A 22,275-nucleotide genomic window follows, 5' to 3' on the forward strand; every position below is an offset into this window, starting at 1 on the left:
GCGTTGTGCTCATTTTGTGTTTTGTGCGTTGTCCTTTTGGAAACTAGGTGTTTAAATCGACTCCAGTGTAACTCTGTTTAGCTGAAAGAGAAGCGAATAGGGAGCGATTCTGTTTTGATTTTCTGAACTAGGTTTGGGCGGATGGACCGAATATATCAACTGTCAGTGACTGGCTGAGTCCACTGCCAGTGGTTCTTATGTGGGGGGATTTTTGGATGATTTTGCTACAATTAACCTGTAAATCACAATTCCAAGCTGGGCCAATAGGAGCTGGCAGTTGGAGTTGAAGTGTGTGAGAAGTAAACCAACAGAGGTGATCGAATTACTGCTTATAAGTGTGTATATAGACCCAGATTTCAGTCTAACAGTTATAGAAATGTCATGTATTGGGGTCAGTGGCCTAGAAAAGTAAATAAAGGCTTGATTTTTGCAACATTACGATGGTCTGTCTGTATCTCCTCATCATTGCAGACTTGATTCAGACATTAACGGTCATCATTAACTATGATTCAGACTAATTTTAAGACAATTAGCCTAAAACCAAAGGTCTCCCTAGTTTTATTAGGAGCTGCAACTCTGGAAAGTTAACACAGCACCTCATATGTGCAACTACAACACAAGTGACATTCCACATCTTAACTTGTGAACTTGATCGCTTCAGTTCTTGACAAATTTGTGCATCAGTGTTCATGATACTAACAATTCGTGAGACTGACTGTTCCATGTTTTGGTTTGGAGAGGATTGGCTGTTCACAGATGGATGCACTGTCAATGTGTTTGTGAGACAAAGGCTTTGTTCCAAATCGCATACTTTAGCTTTCAGTACATACTGCAGCTGCTTTTTAAAGTAGCATACGATGGGGACGTACTACTTCATCATAATACTGCACCCTAAACTTCAACTTTCCTCCTCATATATCCATCACACTCTGCATTGCAAAATGAACTGTCATGTGTCTGTGCGCTCTCAGGGGCTCGAGCTTATTTGTACTCACGAGACATTTTGACTTATTTGATGTAGCCATGCAGAGGATTATGGGTCAGAATGGCCAGAAAGGTATGCTGGCTTGTCTACTGCAAAAACCAGCGATGGATGTAGTTGGACATCCTGCTATTTTTGGCATACTGTGTTTGACATACTATGGATTTGGACATCCAAAATCTTTTTCTGGCATTCCATATAGTGTAGTAATGTGGATGTTTGAACACGAAACAGAGGAATGCAGCTGCACTAATGAGATTTTACCCATAAAAGCAATAAAAGTAGAAAAATCAATATTTGCTGGTAAATGTTGATACTGTGGCAGATCACCACACATAAATCAGCTTATGGGAAACACTGATCTGACGCCATCAGAGTCCTTCTGAGATAGTCCCACAAACATTTCAGCAATATCCAGCTGTTAGACAGAGGGTGGCCACTTGGAATATTGAAAAATTATCACCCAAAAATCCTTGAACCATCTTTTATTTCTTAACCCTCCTGTCAGGTTTGTTTCTCAGGAACGGCAATGATGTTCCTGAGTCAGTCTGACCTAGGAACATGTCAGAAACCAAGAAATCCTGATAAACACTGCTTATACCTCTTTATTAACTCTGTTACTAATCATTTCAATCAATATTTAGTGCAATGGTGTTCTTTACCTCTCATAGATCATTGTTCAATGAGGACAACTCACTCGTTTTTCATAAAAAATGCGTCTTAAAACTTTTTAAATATACATTGGAAAGACCTACATATAAAATAGAATAGTTTCACATGGTATTGATTATGAACAATTTTGATTTTATATGTTGATTACACTTATTAAGCCAAGCAGAAGAAGTTCCATACTGGAAAAATACTTTTAACTATTATTGAGATTTTTTCTACTTTAAAGTGGGTCAATATGATCCACAACATAGCAGGAGGGTTGAAGTTATGCAGAGAGGAAGGGGACCAACCTGTGAGGTGTCGTGGTTGAAGATGATGGAGCTGAGGTCACCACAGTTGTAGTGCGTAATGAGGTCCTCGGTGGTGTAGGAGCCCTGCAGGCTGCCTGCTCGGACGCCCTCGTGCTGCAGCAGCGTCTGGTTCAAAGCAAACAACACCTGCGGGGAGAGAGACGGAAAGACAGGAAGGCTGCTGTTACTTTCTGCATCAACAAAACTCCCATTTCTCTGCTTTGCGCTGGAGAGGAATTCACCACAAAGGCGGATAAATTGTGCAAGTGTGGCCAGCGTTCCTCTTTAAAAAATGTAATGTGACCATAATATACAATGAAGGCCGTTATGCTCCGCGTCTGGGAAACGCAAGTTCTTTTGCAGCGTTTTCATTTCTATTCAGGATATTTTCATACACTTTCCATACAGGCTGACTACAGGTAAAAGTAGACCACAAAATACATGGCAAGATTCCCCCGACTTTCTCCTGAAGGAAGGAGAGAACAGGGGAAGAAAAGGGAGAGCTGAAGAGAGAGAGAGACCCTTTAAAAATAAGCCTTCTTTCTCTTTCAGCAGAGCCGAGGTGCCGTAAATTTACAGCGCCCATTAAAATCAAAAGTAAACCCTCTTTAGAGAGAATTTATTGCTTGCAGCCGCCAGCCAGCCTAAAAAACCCCACAGCTGTCCTAGACACTAGGGGTTAACCTCACTGCTCCCTCCCTCCACAATCCCACGCCACCTCTGACTGGTCTGGCAGCCGAGACCGGGTTGTCAATCACCGTTAAGCTCTCTTACAGGAACCAGAGGTGTGTTTGACGGAGAAAATCTGCTTTTTTAAAAATATATCTTTCTTTCTGAATTGCACTGCGACAGATTCACACAGCTGCAGCCACTTAGACAATCTGAGCCGACTTGATCAAAACATTCAGCTCATCGTATCTTCAGACTTACACCAATCTGATCCGTGTCTATGATCCTAATTACCAAGAAATCTGACTTCGGAAAATACTGCAGGGGGAACGCCAGCATCCAGACTCGGATGATTTGTGGAGCAGCTTAAGGCCGATACAGCTGCGCAACTGATTGAGGCCGATGTCAAAAAGTCTGGGTCGTAATTCTCGCAATTAAGTTATGTTTTCACAATCATAAATGCCCATATTGTGCATATTGAATGTTTCAACTCCAGGTAACCTTTATGGCGGGATAATCACAACCAAAGCTCTATAAGCTCAACCTTGTGACTCTCTCTTTCCCTCCCTCTGAGGTCACTGTGTTTGCAAACCAGTCTTGTGGGCTCCTTTTTTGCTTTGGTCTGCTGTTTTTTACATAACGCAAAGAGACAACTGATGAGCTAACGGCATATGTGACTCTCTCATTATCCTCCGTTTTGGTCTTTACTTTGCTCCTTCTCATCTCCCTGCCAGGGCCACATCTCTGCCCCTTTCCTCCTGCTGTTTGTATTTATTCTTTTTGACAAACTTCTCCCAGTGTTTCCACACTGTTGTCCATATCTCAGCTCCAGACTTCCCAAATCCAGAGGCCCTCCTGCTGGCTTCGTAATGACACTACCTCGTTTCAGTTTCTCTTTCCGTGTGCCGTGAGATTCGTTATTCGCTTTAAACTCCAGGTATTATTGAGACGAGATGCCAGGCTCAGAGAGCTTAAATCTGCCTGGTGGCTAACTGGTCAGAGCAGCTAATTCTGCTGCTGTAGAAGCTGATTCTGTGCCAGTGAGTTGCCACTTCCCTAAGTCCTTGACCCACAGGGCTGTCTGCCACGTTTCAAAGGTTTTTCCAAGAGAAACACCAAAGCAGACCCTGAGCAGACTCTGGGTCAGGAGCTGGCACGGCACAAACACACCTGCCAAGATTTTTTTATTTTTTTTTGGCAACGCGGCCAACTTCAGTAGTTTCCCTTAACATGTCAAACTGCTCCAGACGCACAGAGGGGCGAGCGCACGGTTGGTTGTGTTGTTAAGGGAGTTGTTATTTCAATATTGTCCGTCTCCTGGGGGAAGAACATCCCTGCAGCTGTAACCATGGCGCCTGAGTTTGTGCTGGACTGAATGAGAGCACGTCAGTCACTGCAGGGGAGGCGAAGAGGGAGAAGGAGGGGAAATGCAAACATTCCCTGTGTGTGTGTGTGTGTGTGTGTGTGTGTGTGTGTGTGTGTGTGTGTGTGTATAAGTAGATGCATATATGTGTGTGTGTGTTGCGTGCACACGTGTTGACTGACAGAGTGGGTGTTCTCGTGCTGAAGTGGTCGACTCACTCTGACAGACCGACTCTTTTACAGCCAGACGCTTTTCAAAGTAACGAACATTGACTCTGTTCGCCACATAGTTTACTGCTGCAGGTTCTTGCTTCTCTCTTCTGTTTTTTTTTTCATCTCGTCTAATACATGCGTGAGAAACTCCCATTGTAATTAAATAAAAAGCTTTATAAGAACAAAGCTGGAAGGAGCGGGCCGCACGGATTGTCTTGGAACCTGCGATCTGAGAGCAGCACTCCAAAAATTCATTAGCGAGCGCTGGAAGGAAAACAGACAGAAAGGGTCGGGCAGGAGCAGGAGCAACATAAAATAAAATAAAAATCTGATCTTTTCAAGTTTCAGAAAATGTCATTTATCAAGATGTGTGTACATTTGCAGCAATTGACCTTGAAGTGCATTAAATCCTGGCTGTTCGCTTGCCATAGTGTGAGCTTGTTTGAAGGTTTTACGGGTCTGAGACATGTAATGAGTAGGTGCCGATGACAAGGTGCTGGAACAGAGAAAGCTCGCTCTTGTCGGCTACATCACTCCCCTGTTCTACCTCCTTAAATCTGAATCGGAGAATGTGAGTGATGGATGGAGCTAAAGGGCTGTGGGCAGCAATACAACAGAAGGAAGTGTCAAACTGTGGAGGCCAAACACTGAATTCTGGCAGAGAAGAGAAAATCTAATATACAAAATTTACTTAAGAGCTACTCAGAAGTTGCTAAAAACAAATGAAAAGCACACAAAAAAAGAAAGACACATGTTCATCCTGTCTGCTCCGATCTTTTCCCCTCCCTTATGTCCACTTTCCCTTTATTTATGCTGTCCATTACTCACTTTTTCTGTCACAGCTCTGCTAAAACAATGAGATACTTTTCCACGTTCCTGCAAACTGACAGAAAAGAAAGAAAGAACAAAGGAAGGAAAGGAGGAGGAATAGCATGAGGAGGACAGAGAACAATAGCCAAAGTGAGTTGAAAGTGTGAAAGAATGGTATAAGACAAATAAAGCCTTGTTCTCTGTGAGGAGCATGTGTTGTACATATGGAGGTGATTCTTCTCCAGTTGCGCAGTGGAGAGTTTGGGCTAGTGGTTATAAAATCTATGGCTAAGACCTGGAAAGGCTACTGGGTCTAACCAGGCAGTCAGGTGCAGCAGAGCCAGTGTCAGACAGGAGATGTGAGACACTTTGTTCCTTCACACATCTTCCTTCTTTCCCCTCATCCCACTATATTTCTCTCAGCTTTGCCTGCTGCGTTTTGCATCTTTGTGAATATATCAGAACTATATGGCTTCACTTTACCATTTTGTTTTTTATGTGGATGTATTTCATCAAGAAAAAAGGACAAGAAGAGAGAAGATATCATAAATTTAGGCAGTATAACATTCTGTTTTTCTTCTTTCCTGTATCTGTCCTGGTCCCAGGTTGAAAACCACTTTCCACAATGAGCTCTTTTACTGCTAAAACAGCTGTTTTTCAGAATTTCTACAATATGAAGCAAGTGATGTGATTTAATATTATCTTTGTCCTGCTTCTTCAAAACAAGTATCCTGGAACATTGTCTTTGTCTGAAAGCCTAGAGTTGGAGAGGTAAAGACTAATTTCAAGCTATTAGTCACCAAAGGAGTGCTGCACAGTGTAAAAACTGATGCATCAAAAGTGAAGATATCAGCTCTGTCTTAATTTAGGATGTGCATCCTATGAAGAACATGAATTGTAAAGGCTGTAGAAGTCGAAGTAAGTGTTGTTAAATGAGATGGTGCAGCCTACAGAGGACTTCTTCTTCCATCGCTAGCTTTTCCTGCCCTAAACTAGCTTTGCATCTCCTGTCATTTAGTAATATTGACAGTTGAAGTTGACAGTTGGGAGGCAACAAAAGCCAACAAGTTTGACAAGACTGCGTCAATAAATTTAGATTTTACTGTTGTAGTTTTATCATATCATGGAATAAATGGAAATGACCCAACACTTAGATTTAAAAGTGCTGTTTTTGGCTACCAAAGTTCCACTTGCCACCATATTCTCAAAAGTCCAGCCATGCACCGTCATGCATTAGGATAGGTTGGCCCATGAAGCATCCCATGGGTGGAGAAAGACGCATTTTTAAGCCACATTTAGTCTCACTTTTGCAGCCCTTTCTGCAGAAAATGATGCTTTGATTGCACCACATTATCATTCTGCCATAGGGGGACAAGAACTCTGCTTGTTTGTATTTCTTTAAACAATCCTGCTCGTTGTGGGCGTGTCTAATCAAAGGATGCAACTTCGATGTTCCCTTTAATTAACAATGGGTTGTAATGTTGCATGCTGGGAGATGAGTACTGAGATGAAAAAGGATGTCTTATTGCATGGTCCAAATCCCTGGGACTTTTCAGTGTGGTAGTTTGTTGTTGTCATATTCTTTAGTGAAGAAATTGGTAGATCATGGAAAAAAAGACAAGGCCAGCTTAAAGGAGTTTATATCCACATCTTACATGCAGTGAGCCAGACTAGACCACATTTAAAGGAGACTTTGAAATTCAACAGCCTTCGTCCTCCCGGTGTGACGCATTAGGTCTTTAGATGTAGCCTTAGAAGGATACAGGCCCTGAATTAGGACACAACTCTTGTTTGTTTTTGTTTTTTGTGCAGCACATTTGTCTTCCCTGTCAAAAGCTGGCACCTACATTACTCATAATGCATTCTGATGCTTTCTGGTTGGGTCAAAAGTTTGGGGGTTGACGTAGCTGCAAGCAGAGATGAGCAGTGGACTGGTTAGCCCACTTTTTTCTAACTCTACACTCTTCATTTTTTCATTTCAAAACCTGTAGTCTTTAGCTTCAATTAATGCTGATTCAAGTAACGTGATTCTAAGAAATTAATCAATTTTTCACAGCTCACTCAGGAGCTGTAATCGAACTTCATTGCTCCCCTTGATCTTCAAAATCCTCGTAGTACCTTTAACTTCAGACCATCCAAACAGAGTGGGAATTCATCTCTTTCTCCTCCTCATCTTTATCTCTGGTCATTTAATCAGCCCCTGATAAAGAAAACAGTCCAAACGGTTTCAGGGTGGTGCGTTCCTCTCGACCGCTCGCGTCTCCCTGAGAGCTTCTTGTGTTTCACTGCCTGAGAAAGAGAAGATCTGGACCCCTGACCCAGGACACACACTGCTGGCTTCCCCTGTGGGCATCAGCAGCACACTGCAGGAGGGCATTGGGTTCACAGCACCCTGGGGTGACTGAAGGGAATGAGGCAGGGAGTTGAAATAACATCCAGGGCAACCCAAGAATAGGAGAAGTGCGATATCTCATCCCTGTTCCCCACAGAGTCGCCCCCCAAAAAGGGTGGATACGGCCGCTGCAGAGAACCATAAAAAAAACACCCTCGCCTCCATTTTCCTTTAACCTGCTCTATCTCAGTATGACTTCATGCTTAAATGTCCATACAGCAGTAGCCAGGACATTTTAAAAGCTGAGCGTTGTCTGATCTTTGACACCCCACGAGCTCAGAAAAGCACCTTGAATACATTACGCTGCTAAGCTGGTGTCACATAAGACCACATCAAAGTTGTCCAGACAGTCTGACATGGAAGCTTCACTGTTGTCTCCTACAGTTTTATCAAGAAGGCCCTGAAGACCTGATCTTTTTTCCATTCCAAGGAACTCATGTAACCTGTCAGGGGCTTTGCAAAGGAAACATTCAAGCACAGAAATGTTTCAAACGTGACCTTGAATGTCAGAGCTTTGCCAAAATAGCTTTACAGACCTTCAGCAACTTTCTGCATGTATTAGTTGTTTATTGTAATGTAAGCAGCACTTTTAGCTCATCACATCTAGCATGAGCTGGAAGGCATTGCTTTTTGCCAAACATTTATAGTTGTAATACCCACAACACACCTGCATACACACAAACCACATAGACACCCATCCAAATGCTAAAAATCCATCCCAGTCTCTGCAAAATTGGGATCCTACACAACTAAACTGCTTTCTCTGTTGTGTTTTGAGAAAAGCATATTTTCTGTGGGATTAAATCTTTCTCTAATGTATCTCCAGTATGTTTCTAACCATTTATTTTGTTGCTGATTGGATGGGATGGGATTTGTCACCCTGGTAACCCAGAAAATGGAGGAGAAGCTTCAATTGTGTTGTGAAAATCTCATATTTTTACCAAAATCAAGATATTTTCCTTAATCTAAACATCTAGTTCTTGTGTCTAAGCCTAACCAAGCTTCTAACGAGTGGTTATCATTGTGAAAGTTCATGGTTTTTACTCAAAATATGATATTTTTTCTCACCCTAACCAGGCTTCTAACATCTAAAACTGTTGACTAAACCATGATAATTTGCCAAACCTACATGGATGCATAAGGCTAACCTGAAAGCAAGTGAGAACTGAAAGTAAACAATAACAGAAAAGGAAACTTGAGTCAGAGACTGATGGTGTCTCGTCCATAATGCATGACGGGAGTGAATCCTGGTCTTCTGTGTGAAAGCCTGGCCTCTGATTTATGCCTCTGTCCTCCCCTCTAACGTTTTAATGGAGATTTTATGGCTCTTTCTAACTGGGCACCTTTTCCACCATGTCACAGGTGACAAATTACTAAACAAAATTCCCCTCAAAAAATAATTGAGAGTGCAGTTTAGTTAAAAAGGACACAATTTTAATGGAGATGTTTTTAAATAATCATCCAAACCACATTTCCCTTAAATGAATATCATTATAGGAACCAGATATGTCAGAAATCACACCAATATGTGGGTCATTGTGTCTCTTTTGTCGCTGCCTCTCTTTCCCTTCCCACTTCTTTTCTCTCTTTCTGTCTCGCTAAGTCTTTCGCCGTGCCTGGTCTACCTCCTGTCTCTGCTGAGGAAATCCAGGGATTACCAGAAGGACAATCTCAGAGGCAGAGGCCTGCTGCTCCCAGCCTCCACAGAAAGCCTCCCCATTCTCTCCCCTCCTCCTTCCTTCCGTCCTGTCTGATTTCCTTTCCAAGGTAGGGGGTGAGGATCTAATGATGGGAGATATCTCAGTTTGGTAGGGTGAAAAATCATCTAAACATCCACCTCCTTCTCATGTTTTTCTTATCTCCGACTGAAGTTCATTCTCTGCACCTTCCTCTGCTCGCTCTTCTCCTCTTGTTTATCTTCTTTCCTCCAATAAAACCAGAGCTATAGGCACCCATAAACACACTCTTATACCATACACCCCCCTCCAGTCCCCAGAGCCTCCTGTCTCTCCTCTTAATAAGAGTGAGTCTCCAGTGAATGGGGGTGGGTGGGTGTCGCCCCTTCACTTGTCCACAAATAAACCCTGCTGTTTGACTTGGCAGCACCGCCGCTGCGCCAGTCATCCCAGCTTTCCTGCCTCCCCAGAAAACAGAGAAAATAATAAAGTATCACTTGATCTGCAGTGAAAAAGGCAGACAGCTGGTTCCTCGTCATAGAAATGCCCACTAGCTGAGCAGTGTGGGGTGCGAAAAGAGCGGTGGAAAATTACAGGGGGAAGTAGTGCTAATTTTTTGTTTTCCTTCAGCATCAACAGTCCAGAGCTGTTAAAGTGGAATAAGTGCGAGGGCAAATATATGAGGAAACACACGGCAACACTACAGCAGTGATGTAGGCGAGAGCAACAGGAGGAGATTCCTGATTCCTGAAATGGACTCATGTGAAAATATGATGCTAGATTTAAAAAAGACAAATAAAATTTAAAGCTCACCTTATCTATAACAACACAACAGTTAGAATAACTCGGGCTAATGTGAGGTTGTTCATAGTAATTAAGGAGTTTCAGCTCTCTGAAGTGTTCTAGCATCTTTCAACTCACACCTCCTTTGATGAAAATAAGCTTTTTACTTTGCTAACATATCTATATTGTGTTTTTTTAATGCCAGAAGACATATTATGAGCAGAATAGGTGGTCAACACCACTACTCTACTTTGAAACTGCAGAGTATCGATGACAGTCTCAAAAGCAAAGATTCAGACTTCACATGTCAAAAATAACGAAACTAACCATATCATCTTGTAGAATGAGGATTTCTGTATCAATATTCTTCTTCAGAGCCGATTTCCAATTCTAACATGTATGGATTATTAAATTCCAATATTACAACTTGCCATTTTATAGCATGAAGTAGTTTTGCAGAGTTGTAGGAGAGGAAATGTGCTTAACCTGACATGAAATTATCTGATCTGCATTCTAGAAAAGCAACAGTGTAGAGGTACATGTAAGCCATTTTAAGGCATGAAGGGATTATTTTCATGGAACAAACTTCTTAATTTGTAACTTTGAAACACAGGGAAGAGTTTTAGGGATTTGATCAATGACCTGAGTGGAATTTTAGTATTTTGATTCACTCTCAAGCAACAACAGCCATCTGTTTGTATTTGGGCGAAACACAACACAAATTGATATTAACATTGTTCTGCTTCTGCTGAGAGTTAACAGCTACTTGATAAATATGTTTATAGGGTTGGCAAATGTCATTGTTTAGGTAATACCTACAGACCACGTGGCTAAAAGTCAATCAGTGCACTTTATGTGTAAATAAAATGAAATCAAATATTGCTCTTCCAGTGCATTGATGATCGATGCTTTTTGATAACTATTGGAACTACAATTTGGTGAAATGCAGCTCATTCTTTCACTGTTACAATCCAAAAAATTATCTCCTTTAAATCCCTTTCAGAGTCACAGAGAAGAAAAACACTTTCTTAATATTCATGAGGTGCTGGAGAAACAGGCGTTGACAGCACTGCCTCTAATGAAGCTCTTTAAAAGGTTTTATAAAGTGATTTTATTAAAAGATGGCTTCTTAAGTCAGGTATCCTTTTCCTGACCAGATCCATCAGGTGTCTTCAGCTGGTTTTAGGAAAATCTGATTCTTGCAAAGATGCATGAAAGACCAGGTCACTCTGACCTCGTGTCGCCCAAAACTCAAAGTCCACATCGAACGTCACGGCCTCAGCTAATCCAAGCACATTTCACATTCACATTTTTTCCAAGGGAAACACTCTCATTGAATTCCATCGGATTTATCCGGCTCCCATTATGATGTGTGATGCTATGCAAACCAGATGAGCTGGGTCTTCTCCACAGCATGAGAAAGCAGCCGGCAGAAACAGCCGTGTATGTTTAAAACATGCCTCCCCGGCCTCAAACCAGCCCGACCACTCTCTCTTATCTCCTCCAGTCTGCTTTGGTTGGACTAATGGCTTTAGACAGAATAATTCCCAAAGAGTGATTTGTTCTTTGCGGAGTCCACATCTGAGGGCCGGCTGAAACATGAGAGCAACACATAATCTGCTGCGTGAACATAAATTGTGCAACGGAGGGAAACGCTGCACCCAAAACGAGAAACGGCAAGTGTCCGAGCAGCAGGCCGGAGCTGATCCAGGTGACTGAATTCAGGCCAACAAGACGAATCCTTGTGGAGGATTTTGTGGCTGCGTGCAAGTCAAACGCACCGGAGCCTTCAATCATCACACATCATTCTGATGATTTTCAAATGATGTAATGCCAAGTTGAGTTACTCTGGCCTTTACTTAAATAAATCACTATTTCAGCTCAGGTTTGCACGTGCAACTCAGCAACAAACCAACACTGAATTGTTCTTTTTTGCACTATTTGACAGGCAGATTGGATTTCTCCTGGAGAGTGGTGGACACTTTAGAGTGTAATGCCGCAGACCACAGCTGTACGGGAAAAAAGAGCATATTTTCATGTCAAAAGGTTGTGATGGAGAGGCTAGGAGTGTGTCAGCAGAAGGTAAATGGAGTAGAACAGAAAAATAAGCAAAGCGAGATGAAATAAAGTGAGGAGAGCAGGTAGGAAGAAGAAAAAGGACACAGCAGGAGGCATAATGTAGAAAATCCATGAGTCAAAAAAACAGACAAAAGGGCCAGCTGTTTACAGTTAACCAGGAGAGGTAGGGAGAAGAGAAGAAGGAAAAGACTCATTGCCCCTCACCTCTTCCTCCTCCTCCTCTTCCTCCTCAGATCTGGAGCACAGCTGGCCGGTCCCATCCTCCACCATCACCCCCTTTTCTCATCCCCACAAAGCTCCTCCATCCTCCGACCTGTCCCCATCCCTCTAACAACAACTCACGTCTCTCTTCATCTTCCATCAATTCCCAAACCCCTCAATCACCAGCCTTCCTCCCTTTTCCCCACCCAGGTTATGCGCTACACAGTGACAAATCTCTAGATTATACAGTCCAGCCCTTCATCTCTCTCCCACCCATCCCTCTTGCTCTCTTTCATTTGATGGCGGCTCTCCTTCCACCACTGTCACTGATCTCTGTTTATTTAGCTTTCATGTCCTTCCTCCTTCCTGTGCTCCACGTCGAAAACACACTCGCTTCTCTCTGCAGGAGCGTGCGCTTGTAACTTGCGTGCATGCGTGCGGATACTGCACGTTTTGTGTTCCCACATGCGTCTGTCTTCACTCCAGAGTTTGTCCAGATTGCACAGAGCTGCGACTGTCAATAGGCCGGAGCGGCAGAAGTAGCACTAAGTGAACCGAACTTCCCCTCCTCTGTTTCAGTCACGCCTCTATTAGACTCCATGCTGAAGCTAACGCGGCGTAATCCCACACAAGCACACCATTTCACGGCAAATCAGCTGGAGAAATGTTCGATTTCATGCAAGCGCGTTGGGCCTGCAGAAAAACAGAAGAGAGACAGAGTAGGACTGTAATGTAAAACTTTCAGTGAACAAGCGGTGGGTGTGTGAGGGAGTGTTAAATATGAGGGTGGAAATCGCACTACCAGTGAAGGTCATGCAGCTCAGTCATTTCAAAACCTTCTGTCAGCACATCCACGAGGAAGTCCAAATCCAGTAAAAGTGGACGCAAACACACACAATATTTCCTACCTTTCCAACTATTGCCAACCAACGTTTGCCAGCACCTAAAAGTCTTGGGACCACCGGAGAGATTTCTGATGGCTTTGACAGGCAGAAAAGGTATGTTTAACGTTGGAAAATGCATTGGCGGCATCTCCTCCTAGCTTCTCCACGCCATATTCTGACCATTATACTTTTATGTGCTTTTGCATGTCTGATTTTGTCTATGTAAATTTAGTGTTTTATTTAAAACAAGCAGGTGACTAATGCACCTTCCAGAAGCTTCAGAGTTGTTTCTCACATGTTGTCTTCTTATCTGGCCAACTAACCAGCCAGTGGTAAAGCAGCCTGGCGCCACAAACTTCATGAAGTTTTCTTCTCCTCTTTTGCTGTCTGCAACTTAAAATCTCTTTTGCATCTCTCTGGAAAACGACAACCTCTAAACATCAAGTTACATGCTGGCAATGGTAGGTTTTGCTGCAGATTTGATCATGCAATAAGGAAGGTTTGATTGGTTTTTGCAGTGAATTTTCCATTGTAATAACAATCACTTCCCTTTTTGCAAATGTTTCGCTAAATCAGGTCACTTATTACTATTTTGTAGGGGCACCGTGACTGCATCCTGGGCTTAATGCTGCCCAAGATGATTGCAATTGGTTTAAAGAAATGCAAAAAAGCCAAAGTGTTATTTTTGCCCCCGTGACATTATGATTATGAGGTAGAACAGTATGGTGGATGGTGCTGCTTCATGGAGTCACTGAGGTTCAGTTAGCTGGTGGTGGTCGTCAGTAAATACCTCCTGACTGACTGAAATTAAACACTCTAGTTTCTGTCCTTCTTCAAAAAAAGACAATATTTCGACTGGGCCGTTCACACGACTAATGAAGAATAAATCCATTAATATTCCTGCTTACATGCAGCCTGGCAGACTCCAATGTTTGTCAGAGTTTTCCACTGGTTTCAGAATTGTTTGACCTTGCAAAGACAACCTCCGTCTTTCATTCCTTCAACCACCGTCTTGAAAAGGTTGCTGTTGCAATATCCAAAAACCTTTCAGTCTTCCATGATGCTTGAAAGTAGTTTGTTTCTTTTTCCAACCAAAAATGTGAGGTTTTCTTTGGGGCGTGCATTTCTACCCCAGCGTTTTGCATTGTGTACAACCCACAGAGCTGATGGTAAACAGGTCAGAGGCTGTGCATCACAAACTTAGATTAAAAAACAGGGAGGTTCGGGGGCACCATGATAAAGTCTCCCATGATGCTTAATGACATATGACTGGTGTACATGACCTAAACTAAGCCAGGAACTTGTGTAGCAGTCTGATATCCTAGTGGCTAATATAACAGTTGCTTTTATGGAACACATAATGTGGCCATCGCAACAACACGGGATAAATGTTCAGTGTACTCAGTTTGTATCATAAATGAATCATTTGTCAACTGATAATGTTGAATTTACTAGGAAAATTATTTAACTGCAACAGCTGTTTGGTCATATACATAGAATCAAGCTGAGGTTTGTGTCGATACCAATCAATTTAAACTTGCCTTGATCAGCCCTTATTCTGATTTTAGGATTGATTCTGTTCCAGATAAAATACCCAGTTTAACTGAATATGCTGAGTGCACTGTATACAAATCCAATGAATGCTCCTAAAACCTCAATAATATCAGCGCATGTATCCCAAGAGTTTTCTGGAAGTTGTCCATGTGGACACTTAATTTGGAATATCCAACAACAACGTGCTGTTTGCATGACCTGCATATATTTTGATATGTCATTTTCGGAATAATAGCGCAATATTAGTTTGAATGTAGACACAGTCATTGATGCTTGTTTTCAAACAGAGTTGGGCAGTATAACTGAAAGAAGTATAAAGTAATATATAACGTAAGTAACTATTTCTGCTGTTGAATAGTGTAGGTTCCAATTAAAGAAGCTGGCAGCTGGACACTCTGAACATTCTCCGACCTACAAACCACATTCCAAGAAAAAATGCACTGGGCCACTCTGTAAAGTTGTACGGTTTACTTAGAATTTTGAACAATAAAATTACAGTGTACAAAAACAATTCTTCTTTGTCCAAAATCCAGAAAATATTCCAAGGCAATCAAAAAAATAAACAGAGGTCAAAAAACTAAGTGGCTCCCCTCTCCATGCCTGACAGCTGACTACCTAACCACACCCACTATTCCCATAACTCAAGTTACCGCACTTTAATCGTTACACATTAACCTAAACGCATTTAGGCTCCTACAAGTAGTTTGGAAAGCAATGTGATTAGATTTCCAGAAATTAAAAATGACCACAACCTTTCTGCGCTGCCATAATTTAATCATGCAGACTCCTGCCTCTCCTTTATCCCTCTCCTCTGTTTCATTTTCTGTCTGTATGAATGAAAAGCAAATGCCCTTTCCATGTGATGGACTGACTGGGACAATACTGGTGCAGTTAAACGCTTCTTAATCCAGTTCTTCAGTATGCGAACTGATCATATTAAAGGATATCACACAGTCACAGACATACTTTAACACACCCATCCAAAACTCAGTCACTTCACACAGGCTTTTAACCCTTTGATGCACAGCGTTTATCAGGAGATACCCATTTTCCACTGCATTTGGGTCACTTTTGACCCATGTTGTGCATCAAAGGGTTAAAAGCCAGAGGAGTGAAAACTGTGCTGGTGATGAAGCCCAAACCAAAGAAGAACAGGTGAGAAAAAACACAATATGAGAAGGAGGGAAGTGTGTAAAACTGAAAATGAGGTGATATAATAGTTCCTGGTGTTACTGAAGAAGTATTTCACTTACCTATAGAATACATAGCAGTGCAGCAGCCATGTATTTAAAGTCTGTTCTTGGAAATACTGAATTCAAAATGTTACTGCTATAAAACTTTGAGCCATAAGCCAACAATTAAACTAAATGAACTGGGACTCTGCATTTTTGGCTGTTTCTTGCATAAAAAGGGGTTATATATGTTCAGTTAACTTGTTGTAATCTAGCAAATTCTGCAAATCCACATTTTTAATCAAATTCCTTTGAGTAGTTTAAATATGTAAGAGTTGCGCTTTAATTTAAGATCATTTCAAAGTAGAGGAATTAGGAAAATACTGTGAGTTTCAGGAGACTTCTGACTTTGTTTTCTTTAGCTATTTGGAGAACATAATGATCTCCCTTCATCATAATATATTCAAAACTATGAGTTATGTTCTAGGGACATCAGCCAGAAAGCTTTCAAAGTGCTCCTCTTAATTACCAAGGTTAAGAAGTTTTAGCCTTTCCATACTGCAATTAATTAACAGGGTCTGCTCACAGTGACAGCCAAATGAGACATCAAGCCTGTGCTGAAAACTGGACCGAGGAGGAATTAATCATGTTTACATCCCATGAATGAGTCTGCCTGCATCGTCGCAGCAACTAATCAACATTGGAGGAAAGACAGTTGGAGAAAACATGCATTAGTATAAGTGTTTAAGTGTGTTTGTGTGTGACAGACGGAGAAAATAGAGACGGAGGAAAAAATGTATTTGTGTGCGAGAAGGAAGACGGGGAGACGTGGAAGCCAACATGGAAACCGAACAAAACAGACAAACAAACAGACAGCAAAACTCACAGAAGCAGCGAGTGGGAGGCGGCGGAGGGACAGCCCAGTGATAGGATATGGGAATTAAGTGGTCTGAATTAACTGCTGCCAGTGGTTTGGAGGTGGGAGGCAGAGTCTGGACTGCATGTGGTGGAGGGGGTTACAGTAACGCTGGCCATAGATTAGTAGCTCTTCCTTAAGCTGGCCTTGACTAGGAACGCTGCTGGCCGTCACATCAGAGGCCCGGGCATTTAACTGCCCTCATAAGACTCTCATTATTTCATAAATCTGCAGTTTAGGCACTTAGCCTTGTTGATTTGAGCCCCCGCCAGGGCTTAGAGAATGTTTTTTACAGTCTCCTTAATTTATTTACAACCTTGATTCATTCTTGTGTGTGCATGAACGTGTGTGTGTGGGTGTGAGAGTGAAAGGAATCGAGAGAATCAGACTTGCAGTAGACAAAGAGAGATGTAGCTAAAACGTGATGATTCTTGCACCGCGCCAACAACGAATTAAATTTCACCACATCTGGAGCGCAGATGAAATTAACCTTTCATGAATCTGCGACACATATTTCAAGTGTCAATTTTGTTTTGCTGCTCCGTCACATTCTTGGCTGCTTCTTTATGTCCTTAGTGTCTCGTCTGGATCGGTCTCACCACAACCAGGCCGAGGTTTGCTTATCAATTCCATCTACCTCTCTCAAAAACGTGCATGTGCATTATTCCGATGTAAGTAATCTATGGTATAATTACACATAAATACACATATTTATCTTCATTAAACAAGTTTTCTCTCCCATGCAAGAACTTGCTGATATATACATTGAACAACACATACACATTCTTTACATTTTTTCTGTCGTGCTGCTTGCGAGACACTCTCATATACTTCCATATACATCCAGCCTCCAACCACCCAGAGCTGTCGGTGCTGCAGCCTCCCAGGGAAAGTGCTTGGTATGAAGAAATCCAATATGATTAAGACTATGATTGCTGCCTCTAATAGTTTTAGCACCCATACCCTCTATTAAGGAAAACATTGGGTTTGGACCACAGCTCAGCACAGGCTTCTGACAGAAGGGATCAGTCTGTGGGAAAGACCCATAATTCAGTATTTAAGAGTATGTGTGTGTGCAGTAGGTATGAGCTGTACATATGTGGGCACATACATCTGTCTATGTGTGCCTTTTTTCCTACATCTTTTTGTGTGTGTTTGCAGCTACGAGTGTGTCTTGCTGTGTGTGTTTGTGCAGCCCACAGCAGCTCAACAGCAGACTTGGTCAGCCAGTGCCGAGGGTTTGTGGTCACCCCGACCAACAGATCACAAGATTGTGGTTTTAAATGGGCCGCAAATCATCAAAGAGGCCACACCGATGGAGAGGAATGTCGAAGCAGACGGGAGGAGTACTGGATAAACAAGATTACAACTTCTGTAGTTTGTCTTTGCTGGAAGTCAAAGAATAAAACCCCTTGCAAGAAACGGCTTGTAGGAAAAGTAGCAGAGATTAGAACAACGTGTAGTAACCCTGTCTCCGCAAGATTACGTTCCTGGACAGCTGAACTGTATTCTCATTTACATTGTGACAGGAGCACAGTTTCGTTCTACAACCAACTTGTTTTTGTACCTGTGATGTAGTAGGAAAAGCTTCAAGTTTGAAAGAGTCATAAAGTCTGCATAAAGGTCAAAATTATGCTCTCTGTATCTGTGTATGCAGAATGATGCTAATTTAGAAAGAGGACGTGCATGTTGTTGTGTTTATACCACAATAGGTAGGCATTGGTTGGCTACACAATGTTGAACAAAGCAAAACACAGTGGCTCCTGTGGGTGTTTCTAAAAGACTGGCTTTGACTTTACACCTTATACAGGATAAGACAGTTACTTACAGATTTGACTGTAGCATCATTTCAATCTTTAAAGGTGTGCCGAGCATGGTGGACAAATGCAGCACAGCATATCTGGAGAATTTAGAACTTCCCACTGTGTTAAAGTGGTAAGAATATACAATTCAAAGTGTAACTTCAATCATAACTCTTCTAATGATGAGTTATAAAGGTGTGGATCTCCTTGTACAGTCTCTCCTCTTGACATGCATTTGTTTTATGAAGCATTGTAGAAGAAGAGACAAGTGAAGTGAAGATGACTTACTCAAGTTGACAACAACTCACTGAGGCTATTCATTGTATTTTACAGCAGGCTTGTGGTTGTTGCTGTGTTGTTTTTTGTTGGTTGGACTCTCCAGATGTAGGACTTGAGTCTAAGCCTGCCATTGGTCGTCCATTTCAGGTAACCTTCTGCTATCTGCGTGTTACCTTTTTCTTTGTTACGGGAAGCATCAACAACCCTCAACAGGAAACTACCACACTGAAAATTTGCAGAGGTTTTTGGATTTTCAGTAAGGCAGCCCTGCTGCTTGTCTACTGTGGATTATCAATTTTAACGACAGTTAAATGTTCCACCAAAACAATTCCACCCATCAGTGTTTTGGCAACCATCCTTCGCCTAGCTCTGCCCGTGACGACAACCTTTCTCACTGTAAATAAAAGTGAAGAAGAGGAGTATTCTGGTCTGAGATGCTGGTGATCTAGGAACATCCAGTGTTTCTGCACACAGAACCTTTGATTGTGATTTATTGTTTTTTTCGGAACCACAAAATTAGTTGTTCCTCAATAAACTTCATTCTGAAGGACCAGAGGGAACTTTGCAGGGTTTTTGGTCAGTTAAGGTTGTATTTGTGCCTAGGTAAATTAGCATGTCGAAGTTCACCAAAATAGAATGAGACATAGACGTAGTTCCAAGTAAGCAAATTCACTAATTGCACCAATTTCAATGGCAAAAACTGAAACTATTGCACAATTTTGCCATTTTAAATGCTACTACCACAAGGCTTTTACTCTACATGTGGACAGAAGCATTTCCAAGTCGGGCTGTTGCTGGAAAATGCAGCAAGGAACATTTCTCTCACTCTGATGATGCACAGACGCACAGCAGTGTTTGGATAGAAACTACTGAACATGTGCAGCCAGCTACATTTCTAGCAGGACAGTACCCACATGCATATACAGACACACAATTTCTCAGTGACCCTGGTCTAACCTTAGTGTTATCTTCTCCCTGATCACTGCCTGAGACTGCAGGAACAAATGTCTGCCTGAAGTGGAGCCACAGACACACAAACAAGCACATTCTCACAGTCCACATCTGCACACACACACACACACACACACACACACACACACACACACACACACACACACACACACACACACACACACACCTCAGCTTAATAAGCCACCACGGAGGAAATAATTTTCGATCAAATCCACTGTGAGTTTCCACAGCCGGTTATATCGTTTTTATTGTAAGGAGATGACACGCTGGTCCCGAATCTTGCATTAACTTCTGTTTATATGCACACGTGTATTCCTGGTGCCATTATCTAAACATACAAGAGTGTTTTTTTCCACACCACCACACTCTTAGTTTCCACCTCACCACACTCCCTGCTGGGCCAAAGCCTATCTTAATTAACACTGGGATTTTACTAGATCACTGTTGGTTTTAGCAGCAGCTACACGTCGGTTTTGACAATAATGAAGTTGAGACTTGGGCGCGTTAACCGAAACGTTATCGACTCGAGGTTCATTGCAAACAATATCTGTCGGAGTCGGTTTGGTAGAAAACGGAGCCACATCAAACAGAGCCACAGTCTGTGCGAGTGTTTATGTGTTCTCCTGCATGCATGAGTGTGTGCCAGTGACCCACTGGTTCGTGTGGTTACGGGTGAGTAGCTGTGGTTTCATTGACTCCACACACACACATTGAGAGGCTCGTTGACAGATGCTTTACACAGTTCAGGGTTACAACAGACGAACGAAAAAGAACGATTGTACCCTGCAGCTCCCACAAATAAATAGCCCGTCCACCGCAGTCATTGTTGAGAAAATACCATAAAGAAAGTCACACACTCGTATAAACATGCATGCATGCACGAGCACGCGCGAAAATATTTGGATAAAAAGTTCACGGACACGACTTTACCTTTAGAACAACAGAGATAAGCTTAAAAATGTGCAGCCCTTCAAAATAAAAGCCCGTTTTCCATCTATTTCCCACTTCCTCTCGGGTCACCATCCTTCACTCTCCCCCTCGTGGTCTCCCTGCTCTCTCCATTCCATTCTCCCACCAACTGTAACCCTCTATCTCTACCCCTCTACCTCTATCCTTCTATCTCTATCCCTCTACCTCTATCCCTCTATCTCTACCCCTCTACCTATTCCTCTCTATCTCTATCCCTCTACCTCTATCCCTCTATCTCTACCTCTCTACCTCTTCTGTCCCTCTCAACCCCCCCGGCCAGCAGCAGATGGGTCCCCCCACATTAGATCCAGGTTCTGCTCCAGGTTTTTTTCCCTGTTAAAAGGGTGTTTTCCTTGCCACTGTCTCCTTAGGGCTGCTCTGGGGTTCAGGCATATGGGTTCTGTAAAGCATCTCGAGACAATTTGACTGTAATTGGCGCTATATAAATAAAATTGAACTGAATTGAAAATTCCTCCCCCCTGAACACCCATTGACTCCCCCACCTGGTTCATTTCAGGCCAGGCTGGTAGTGACCATGGCAACGCTCCAGGAAGGTGGGCGAGTCAACAGAGGAGCCACAGAGGCCCTTCTCTCAGCCTCCGTCTCTGGGCATGAGATGACGGAGTGAGGGGACCTCAGCTCCCCCGAATGAATGGAGAGGAGAGGAAGTGCAGTAGAGAGGGTGGACAAAATAATGTAAACACTTAAGGAAACAGAAAAGATCCCAATAGCAAACATTCATGTTAGTTTGAAATTGGCTCATGTTGCTTTGAGTTTTTAAAGTGATTTGAACAAAAATCGTATTTATAGGACGAAAAAATGAAGAAAACTGAAAATGCCTTTAGAAAACAGAGCAAAATATGTTGAAGGTTATAGAAAAGTCATAGTTTTGATTGAATCTTGCAGTTCATGTCGGTGTTGATCTTTTTAATAGTTATCTGTGATCACAAGTTGTCAAGAGATCATGCTTATTCACAAACAGATTTTTTAGGGACGTAAACTTAGAATAATGTTTCAGTCTGGAAGTCAGTTCATAAATAAAGCATTTTTATACACTGTCCAAAAAAAGTTGCACACTATTATTTTGTTAGACTTCCTTTAGATTTGAGTATGGCACACATTCGCTGTGGCATCGTTTCGATAAGCTTCTGCAATGTCACAGCATTTATTTCTGTCCAGAGTTGGATTAATTTTCTATCAAGATCTTCTGTTGATGATGGGAGAGTCAGACCACTGACCAAAGTCTTCTCCAGCACATCCCAAAGATTCTCAGTGGGGCTGAGGTCTAGATTCTGTGGAGGCCAATCCTCGTGTGAAAATGTCTCAAGGTCCCTGATCCACTCATTCACAATGTGAGTCCCATGAATCCTGGCATCACCATCTTGGAACATGACTAAAACCTCCACTGATGGAAAGACCTGGTCATTCAGTATCTTCAGGTAGTCAGCTGACCTCATTCTTTGGGAACATAACATTGCTGAACCTGACCAACCCCAGATCATAACTCTAACCCCCACTAGCCATGATGAGGGCATCACTTCATCTGCCTCTCTTCTTACCCTGATGCCCCCATCACTCTGGAACAGGGTAAATCTGGA

At 42.3% G+C, this 22,275-nt stretch overlaps 1 protein-coding gene across 1 annotated transcript in view; it reads right to left on the minus strand.

Moving 5' to 3' along the window:
• trabd2b (TraB domain containing 2B) overlaps nucleotides 1-22,275 on the minus strand; it is an 88,081-nt gene that overhangs the window by 40,622 nt on the left and 25,184 nt on the right. Inside the window, exon 3 of the mRNA XM_023277805.3 lies at nucleotides 1,945-2,091. Coding sequence (XP_023133573.2) covers nucleotides 1,945-2,091 — 147 coding nt within the window. The remainder of the gene's footprint in view (nucleotides 1-1,944; nucleotides 2,092-22,275) is intronic.

This window comes from Amphiprion ocellaris, chromosome 2 (genome assembly GCF_022539595.1).
Source record: "Amphiprion ocellaris isolate individual 3 ecotype Okinawa chromosome 2, ASM2253959v1, whole genome shotgun sequence".
Taxonomy (NCBI): Eukaryota; Metazoa; Chordata; class Actinopteri; family Pomacentridae; genus Amphiprion; species Amphiprion ocellaris.